Here is a 9,441-nt window from a genome sequence, read left to right as displayed (position 1 = left end):
CTCGTGAGCGGAGGAGCTGGGATTGAAACCCAGATCTGAGTGACTCCCTGCCTGGTTTCTTCCCCCAATGTGTGAACTGCCTTGGAGCTAAGCCCTTCCTGCCCACCATAAGAGACTGGCACATCCAGGGCCATCTCTGTGCCCCACAACAGGGCTCAGCTAAAGTCACGGTCCCTGGGGGCTGCATCTGGTATTTGCAATAGTTGGGAGGCCCATGCATGTGTTTTGCATATAATTTACATAATGATCGCATCTGGTTTGCATGTGTCCGCATTGAGGCCCCATTAGTACAATTTTTAAGTTGCTTCTAAGCAACTCTCACTCAGTAGAAGTGCATCCGGGCTTTGTAGAGTCCAATTTCCATGATCTCTGGCGTCTCTCCCAGGCCCTCACCTGGAGGACCCACATCTACCCACCCCCCGGGGGCCTGGAGAAGCTCTGCTTCTGCCTTGCTGGAAGGGGTCACTCCAAACCCCTACCTGAGAAACACGTATGGGCTTGACAGTAACTGTTTTTGATGGTGTGGGTGTAATCAAAACACCAACTGGGCTTTGAGCATGCTGGTGTTTATGTTGGGGAGAGAGTGAGCCCCAGGGAAAGATCCTTGCTACACAGAACTTCCGAAGGTGGCCCCTTGTAGGGAGGCTGTGCACACTCAGAAGAAAGGAGATGGGGTGGGGTGGTGGGCAGGGACTGATGGAGTCAGGAGCCCGTATCCTAGGGCTGGTGGCCCCACCAGTTGCCTGCGGGGTGAGGCATGCCTCTCCCAGTCGCAGGAGGCTCATCTGTGGTGAGAAGGGCTTGTGCCAGAAAATGGGTCATTCCAGTGCTTTCTATTCCTGTCTCTTTTAGGGGAACTACATTCCATAAAGCGTGGTGAGGCTCTCAATGATCTCATGTGGTGGGCCTGGATACAGTAGGGAGAACATCCTGCGTGGGGTAGAAGGAGCCTGGAGAGGGGAGAGGAAACTTCGTGGCCTCAGAGAAATGCACGGAGGTGCGGAAGGGTTGTTCCAGGTGGGCGGAATGCCAAGCACCTGAGTCCCGTGGGGCCTTACCACCAGGAAAGCCCGCATCTCTGCCACTGCCAGCGACCCACTCTCCCATCTTCTGTACCCCCAGACACCAGTTCTCCCCCTCTGCCCTAGAAAGCTCACAGAGTAAGGAGGGAGGCTACAGTGTCTGGCGGAGGTCCCCACTCCCGTTCACCCACTGGGCCACAGTGGGGGGGGGGGTCCCTAAATGCAAGGCTACACTCATCCCTGTCCAGGGTTATCTTGCCTACCTGATGGCATCCTCTGTCATTCCTGAAGATCGAGGTGGCTCATCTGTCACCAAGGGCCAGTGAAGACTGGGAAAGTATGTTTCTGTCTGTGTGTGTATGGAAGTGGGGGGTGTGTGTGAGAGAGAGACAGACAGACGGAATGTGTCTGCATATGGGCATGCACGTCCCTGTGAATAGAAATTGGGATCCTGTGTGTGGCCCCTCAGCCCGCCTCCATCCAGGTGTAGAGAGACTCCAGGCTGAGTTGGGGCGGGGGCGGGGGAGGCTGGGGACCGGACTGCCTCCCGCCGCTGTCTCCGCCTTCCCTAGGTTTCCTGTCTGGCAGATGCAAAGTGGCCTCATCATCTGCGGGGGAGACCCCAGCCTCTGGCGGGACTGGATCCCGCCAAGACCCTGAGCATCTCCTCTGCCGTTGTCCTCCCCTCAACCCGCCTCCCCCAGGATGCGGCCCCAGGGCTGGCTCCCGAAACTGTTCCAGTTAAAGAGGGTTTTTGATGTCAGCCACCTGGGAAGGGGGGAAGTGGGGCCCAACTGTCCTTTTAGCCCCCCGTTATGTGGACTTTTCCAAGTTCAGACGGGGTCCAGCCTCCTCCCTCTGAGTCGTGGGCCCCACATCTGGGCTGGGTAGGGAGTGAGAGGCAGGGCTGGGGCCCCTTGGCAAAGGACCACAGCTTCTGTAGTGTCGGGGTGGGGGGCGTGCCAGGGGGGCGGGTTCTTGCAGAACTTCCCGGGCAGTGCTGCCAGGCAGTCAGAACCCAGCCCCGGGGTGAGGAGCCCAGCTCAGTTCCTGTCCCACCAGATGTCTCTCACTTTCTAAGCAGTGGTTACGAGGTCAAGAGCATGTTATGGATACCATGTATCCTGCCCCCAGCAGACGGACTTCTCTGTTAAAGGCCGGAGAATATAAAAGCACATTCAGTGAATTTGTGGCAGAGGACGAAAGCCTGTCTTCGACATCCTTTACAGGCATCAGAAACCCATTGGTGTTAGCTCAAGTGAGGTGGGTCATTGGAAGCAGACAGGGGAAGCCAATTACCAAAAGGCTCCTCCCACACCTCTCCCAGAGCACCATAGCCCCTAGACGCGGCCCTACTCTCCTCTGGCAAACTCCCTTGTTTAGCCTTCCCATCAGTCCCACATAACTATGGCTACAGCACGCCAGGGTCTGTCCCTTCACCAGCCCTCAGGGACCCTGTTGTGGACTGAATAGTATTCCCCCCAAATTCACGTCTGCCTTGAATCTTACAATGTGACTGACCTTCCTTGGAGAAAGGGTCTTTGCAGATGTAATGAGTTAAGATGAGGTCAGACTGGCTTAGATTGGGCCCTAAATTCAATGACCGGTGTCCTTATAAGAAGAGGAGAGGACACAGAGACACAGAGACAAAGGCCCCGTAGAGACCCCTGTAGACACACAAGTCAGAGGGCCACGTGAAGACAGCAGACAGTGCGATGAGGCAGCTCCTAGCCAAGGGGCGCCTGTGGCCACTGGAAGACACAAAGGATTCTTCCTGAGAGCCTGGAGGGAACGTGGCCCTGCTGACCCCTTGATTTCAGACTTCTAGACTCCAGGATTGTGGGAGAGTAAATTTCTGTTGTTTCAAGCACCAAGTTTGTGATCATTTGTTACAGCAGCCCTAGGAAACAAATACACCAGGAAATCCCCCACCTGGAAGATGGGTCCCCTCCGCGTGTGTCCCAAAGCCTAAACAAGGCAACAACCAGCCCGCTGTGCTCAGGGGTCTGCTTCCCCCACCAGGGACCCATGAACCACTATGGCTGGGAATGGGCAGGTGGCACAGATGTGAGTCTCCGAGCCGTGCCCCATTTACACCCTTCCATCGTTCACTTTACCCAGAGGGTGTGGGTTCACATCTTGGGTTGGAGGAAGGTCTCTCCAGGTACGCGCCTCCCAGTTCTGTGGCTTCCACACTCCAGTCAGCTACTTGGGTAAAGACCGAGCGGGGCAGTCACCTGTGCCCACCAGACAAAGCCACGAAGAAACACCACCCTGCGGATGAAAGAATCGGGATTCAAGAAGCTCTTTGCAGGTTAGAAAGTCAACAAGATGACCTTGAATGAGAACGGCTGTAAAGGCCAACTCTCAGGCTCAGAGAGTCAGTCTCAGAAGGGAAATAGGCTGAAGCCCGCCTTAGCAGCATTCCTTGTGAGAAAGACCTGAAGGCTGTCGTTGCCCCTGGGGGCTAAGAATGAGCCAGGGCAGTGGCCCAGCTAGCCCAGAGCTTTAGTTGCACAGAGAGAAGCAGAGCCTCTGCTGCTTGGCTGGAGAGGTGCTGGGTGTCTTGGGGCTCCGGGCAGCCCACACCTGAGAGAGGCAGAGAAAACACGGACCTTAGCAGGGAGCCAGAGGGACGGCCTGGCCACACTGGGCAGCAGAGCGTTAGTTGAAGATGCCGCGGAGGGGTCAGCAGTTAGTTACCAGTTGTCCCGGTCACCTCCAGACAGTGACGGTGTGAGGAGGCACAGCTAGCCAACAGGGACCTTCTGGGGCCTATTCCAAAGCGGTGGCTGCGGAGGTGTTGCCGCTGCGCCCCCAAACAGGGTCATCTCAGCTGCAGAGCCTGGGCCTCGGTCTCCCCGCACGCCAGGGCTCCTACGAGCCGTGTGCCCCGCGGGTGGGCCGTTCCCCGGGAGCGCCGCGTCGCGGCCCGCTCCAGGCGTCTGGCTCCGCTTCGCCGCCGCGCACGCGGGCGGTCGTGGTGAATGGGTGTGTTTGGGGGCCTCCCAGGGCGCGACGGCCTGCGCCCCTGCCACCCCGGGGCTGCTCCCTCCTTCACCTCTCGCTTGCAGGCGGCCCCTCGGGCGTCGGCTCGGAGCTGGGGCGGGGGGCTGGCGGCCGAGAGGGGGCCGGCGGAGGCGAGCGACGCGGCCCCAAGTTTATGCTAATCCGCGCAGAGCCCGCCTCCCGCCTCCCCTCCGCGGCCCCAGCGGCGAGCAGCGCGGGCCACTCGGCGGGACGCAGCCGCTGCGAAGCGCCAGGCGGCCGGGCCAGCGAGCTCCGGGGGCCGCGAGCGGCGGCGGGACCCCGGCGGGAGGGCGAGCGGCGGGGCGGCGCGGCGGGCGGACGCCGGGCGGGGGCCCCGCGCGGGGCCAGGTGGAGAGAGCCGCGGGCCGCGATGGGCCGCCGCCTGCCGGTGTGGCTGTGCGCCGTCGCGGCGCTGCTCTCGGGGGCGCAGGCCAAGGGCACCCCGCTCGTCGCGCGGCCAGCGCCTCCCGGTGCCCCCCGCTACAACCTCTACACGACGGGATGGCGCCCGCGGCTGCGCCCGGGGCCGCACAAGTAAGCGCGGGCCGCGCCCGGGCGGGAAGCCGGGAGGGATGGGGCCCGGGCGGCGCTCCCACCTGCCCCGACCGCGCGCGGGAGACCGGGGGGACGCGCCGGGCACCCGAGGCCGAGTCCCGGCCCGGGCGGGCGCCCCACGCTCCGGGAGGCTGCGGGGCTGGCGAAGAAAAATAAGCCGAGGGGGCCTGGCGTGGCGGCTGGGACCTGGCAGTGCCCGCGGAAACCTTTCCAGCGAAGTAACATTTTCCAGCTGCGCTGTGTGCAAACTCCCGGCGCAGCGGACCAGGTGGAGGGAGAGGAGGGAGGGCCGTCGGCGCGAGGCACACGCGGGCCTCTCCCATGCATGTCCCCCGCGCGGCCCCCCCTTTTCTCCCCTGCCCCGCCAGGTAGGAGATGGAGCCCAGCGCCCTGCAGCCCGCCCCCTCCCGCGGTCCGCCTGACCCCAGCCACCGCTGGGGAATCCCAGCGGGTTTGGGCCACAGAACTGGTGGGGGCGCCTGGGTCCTGGGCCCGCGTTGTGGCTCCAGAGCCCAATAGCATGCCACAGGTGGCTGGCTTATGCCAGGCAGCCACCTCCCCAGACCACTTCCTGTGGTCTGTGAGGGTGGCTCTTGCCTCGCGGAGGCCTCAGCTTCTGGTCTTCAGTAGCCAGTGGTTTGGGAATTGGCCCCAGTCAGGTGAGTTAGGGGCTCTACCTGGGGTGCTGGCTGAATTGTACTGTAGGAGAGTGCTCCGCCCATAGCTGACATTCAGCAGGCTTGCCACATCAAAGCAAGCTTCCTGGAGAAGGCAGTACAAGAAGTGATCAGAGAGTGAGAAACCAGGAGCCAAGGGTTGGGGGGGTGGGGTGGGGGCCTGGAAACAAGGCGGCATGCATTTCCCAAGGAGTCAGGGGAGGAAGGATGGGAGGTGTGGTCTCCCAGGAACAAGGAGAAGGGACAGAAGAGAGATGGGGATCTGGTGCCCTGGGGAGGCCCACAGATGGGGAAGGCAGGTATAGGCTCCTCCCAAGGCCAGATATTCCAAGGATGCCGTCCCTTCTCCCTTGCAGGGCCCTCTGCGCCTACGTGGTGCACAGGAACGTGACCTGTGTCCTACAGGAGGGAGCAGACAGCTACGTGAAGGCCGAGTACCGACAGTGTGGATGGGGGCCTAAGTGCCCTGGGACAGTCACGTGAGTGCACCCCTATCCCACCCACTCAGGACTGCTGGGCACAAGCCCCAGGCCTGCTTCTCTCCCAGGGCAACAGCCAGCACCACAAGGGGATGGAACTCCTTGGACTCCAAAGAGCCTATTACCCCAGCTCGCAGGCAGGCTGGCTGGAGAAGGCCAGGGAGGAGACATGGCAGGTTCAGTTTAGGGCCCACGGAGGGGCCAAGGGAGGGTTCCCTGAAGACACACAGGAGGAGGCAAGGAAGAAGCAGCAGAGACAAAGAGGGTTGAAAGTGAACAGAGAGGGCAGAGGGTCACACTGACAACAGTGGACGCCAAAGGGGTCCTGGGAAGACCCAGGGAGGGCTGCGGTGACTCTGGAGAAGGCAGGCCAATGCCGGGGCTTAGGTCGGACAGACGGGGCTGTAGAGGGTATATGGGATGGTGCACAAGTGTGATGCACAGGTCTGTACTTGGAGAGGTTCAAACGCATGTCTGAAAACAATCCCATTTGTTCTAGTGTGTCAGTGGGTGAACAGGTACATGGCTGAGCAGGGGAGGGAGTGGGCCTGGCCAGGCCTGCCCTGCACCGCTGGGCCTTCCCTTATGTGCTCAGATCAGAGGTGCCGTCCACCGGCCTGGGTGGCCAGAGCTGAGTTCCCAGGGTAGGCTAGGAAGGGGTAGAGAGAACTAAGAGGACTGATGGGAGCCAGGGGTGGCCCCAGCGCACTGAGAAGGGCTACCCACCCTGGTTCCTGGGCAGCACCCCCCCCACACACCCAAAGGGAAGGGCTGAGGTTGTGTCAGGACTCTTCCAGGTACCGCCAAAGCCAGAGTGGAATTTCTGATGGCAGCATGAGCTAAAGGGGGTCCAAACTGGCCTTGGGGACACTGGGGCTAAATCCCCGCTAGTGTTCTCCCCAAGCAAACCGGATGGCGTAGGGCTTCCCCTGCACCTGCTCCTTACCCCTTCTCTGACCCTCTGCAAGGCCTGCCTCCACCCCACCACTCTGTCACCTTATGCACAGAAAAAGGAAAAACTCTGCTGGCGAGCGGAGGGGGGCAGAGAATCCAGATCTTCCACTGGGAGACAGGAGCCTCAGTCCGCAAGTACAGGGCCCTGCCCTCTCCCCCTCTCTGGCCCAGGTACCGCACAGTGCTCAGACCCAGATACAAGGTCGGCTACAAGACAGTGACGGACCTCGCCTGGCGGTGCTGCCCTGGCCTCACTGGAGAAGGCTGTCCCGAGCACCTGACCGACCTCGGGGCCACCCCAGCCCAGCCAGAGCCTGAGCCCCAGATTCCCTCAGGGCAGCTAGGCCCAGGGCCCCGGCCCCCTTCTTCTAGCAGAGCGGCCCCCAGCCCCTATGGTGAGTCTGCCCATGGAGACCCTACCAGGTGATCAGGTTTCTTGGGGGCGGTGGAGAGGGGCCTGACTCAGGCGGGCTGAGCTCTGGCAGGGCTGGGGAGGGTGCATCTCACGCTGGGCTTGAGGCAAAGCTCGCAGACTCCTCCCAAAGCTGAGAGAGCTATATGCTCAGTGGGAACGTCAGCTTAGAACAGAAACTCTCCCGGGTAGCCTGGCAACAGGACAGGTGGAGGGAGGCAGGCCAGTGATGCCCCTAGGGTTCTCTCCTCCTCTTTCCCAGGAAGGAAAGGCCCAGGGCTGTTCGGTGAGCGGCTGGAACGCCTGGAGGGTGATGTCCAGAGCCTGGTACAAGCATATGGTACCCTCAGCGGCCTGGTGGCCAGCCATGAGGACCCCAACAGGATGACTGGCAGCCCAAGGGCTCCTGCCGCCCCTGTGGGCTTCGGGGTCATCTCCGAGGGGTTCATGAAGCCCGGAGACAGAGCTAGAGGGCCACTCACCCCTCCCCTTGACGAGATCTTGAGCAAGGTGACGGAGGTGAGCAACACGCTGCGGACCAAGGTGCAGCTGCTGGACGAGGTGCACGGGTTGGCCCTCGGCCACGAGGCTCACCTGCAGCGGCTGCGGGAGGTGCGTCCGTCTCCGCTCACCTCGCTGGCGCTGCTGGACGAGTACGTGGACCGACGGCTGCACCGGCTTTGGGGGAGCCTGCTGGATGGCTTCGAGCAGAAGCTGCAAGGCGTCCAGAGCACCTGCGACCTGCGGGTGCAGGAGGTGCGGCAGCAGTGTGAGGAGGGCCAGGCGGCCAGCCAGCGGCTGCACCAGAGCCTGGATGGCCGGGAGCTGGCCCTGCGCAGGGAGCTGGCCCTGCTCGGGACCAGGCTGCAGGGCCTGAGCATGGCTGGCGGGAGCAGCTGCTGCAGCCGGCTGCCCTTGATCAGCGCCCGCGTGGACAACCTCGAGAGGAACCTACAGGCAGTCACCGAGGCCCAGCGGGGCCATGGCCCCCTCACCAGGGATGAGCTCGAGCGGCTGTCTGCTGCCATGCTGGACGGGGGTGTGGACGGGCTGCTGGAGGGCCTGGAGACCCTCAACGGGACAGAGGGCGGAGCGAGGGGCTGCTGCCTAGGGATGGAGGAGGGTGGGTGGGAGGCCGGCAGCTTCAGGACCACGCTGGAAGATCGAGTGCAGAGCCTAGAGGAGCGCCTGGTGACACTGGCGGGGGAGCTAAGCCACGACGGCGTCCCCCCAGGCAGGTCGGCCCAGCCCCTGGTGCAGACGGAGCTGGCAGTCTTGGAACAACGGCTGGTCTCCCTGGAGACCTCATGCACCCCCAGCACCACCTCAGCCGTCCTGGACAACCTGGCGGCAGAGGTGAAGGCCTGGCAGAGCCGGAGTGAGGCTCTCCTCCGCCAGGTGGCCAGCCACGCCGCCCTGCTCCAGCAGCTCAATGGCACTGTGGCCGGGGTCCAGGAGCAGCTGACAGAAGCGACGGGCAGCTCACTTCAAGGCGAGATCACCCTGCTCAAGGTCAACCTGAACTCCGTGAGCAAGTCACTCACGGGCCTCAGCGACTCCGTCAGCCAGTACTCCGATGCCTTCTTGGCTGCCAACTCATCCCTGGGCGAGCGCGAACGCAAGGTGGAGGCTGAGGTTCACGCCATCCAGGAACAGGTCAGCAGCCAGGGGTCTCGGCTTCAGGCTGGCCACAGGCAGGTCCTGGGCCTGAGGGGGGAGCTGGAGCGACTCAAGGCCGGTGTGGCCGATGTGGCCGGCGGGCTGAGCCGCTGCCAGGACACAGCCCAGGAACTGCAGCAAGTGGTGGGCCACTTTGACCGGAGGGTGGCTCAAGTGGAGGGTGCGTGTGGGAGGCTGGGCCGACTGGCTGCTGGCCTGGACCACTTGCCCACTGAGTCGCTCAGGCCCACAGAGGGCCTGTGGGGCTACGTGGACCAGCTGAATCGCACGCTGGCTCAACACGCACAGGACATCGCCCGCCTCCGGGATGACCTCCTGGACTGCCGGGCCCAGCTGGCCGAGCAGGCGCGGCCCCCGCCAGCCGACTAGGCGGGCCAGACGGGACCAAACCCCAGATCCCGCCAACACTGGGGATGCCACTCCAGAGCCCAGCCTCACCCAGCAGTGCCTCCCAGCCTCCCCGGGCCAACGGGGATGCCACTTCAGAGGCCACGGAAGGAATAGCCTTGGTCCAGCTCCATGGGACTGTCCCGACCACGAAAATCAACACTCAGTGCCGTATCAACTGGACAATTCAGGATCATGGTCAAGGCAAGGACATCATGCCTAAAGGCCAGGGCGGGCCTGAGTGA

General features: G+C 62.7%; 1 protein-coding gene across 1 annotated transcript; it reads left to right on the top strand.

The window, feature by feature from the left end:
* Positions 1-4,422: 4,422 nt before the first annotated feature.
* On the top strand, positions 4,423-9,178 carry EMILIN3 (elastin microfibril interfacer 3). Its single transcript, XM_027624178.1, has 4 exons — positions 4,423-4,586; positions 5,641-5,763; positions 6,889-7,112; positions 7,392-9,178. Exons 1-4 carry the CDS (start codon positions 4,423-4,425, stop codon positions 9,176-9,178), a joined length of 2,298 nt encoding a protein of 765 aa, XP_027479979.1.
* Positions 9,179-9,441: the final 263 nt, after the last annotated feature.

This window comes from Zalophus californianus, chromosome 8 (assembly GCF_009762305.2).
Source record: "Zalophus californianus isolate mZalCal1 chromosome 8, mZalCal1.pri.v2, whole genome shotgun sequence".
Taxonomy (NCBI): Eukaryota; Metazoa; Chordata; class Mammalia; order Carnivora; family Otariidae; genus Zalophus; species Zalophus californianus.
This window is presented reverse-complemented; position numbering and strand designations above follow the sequence as displayed.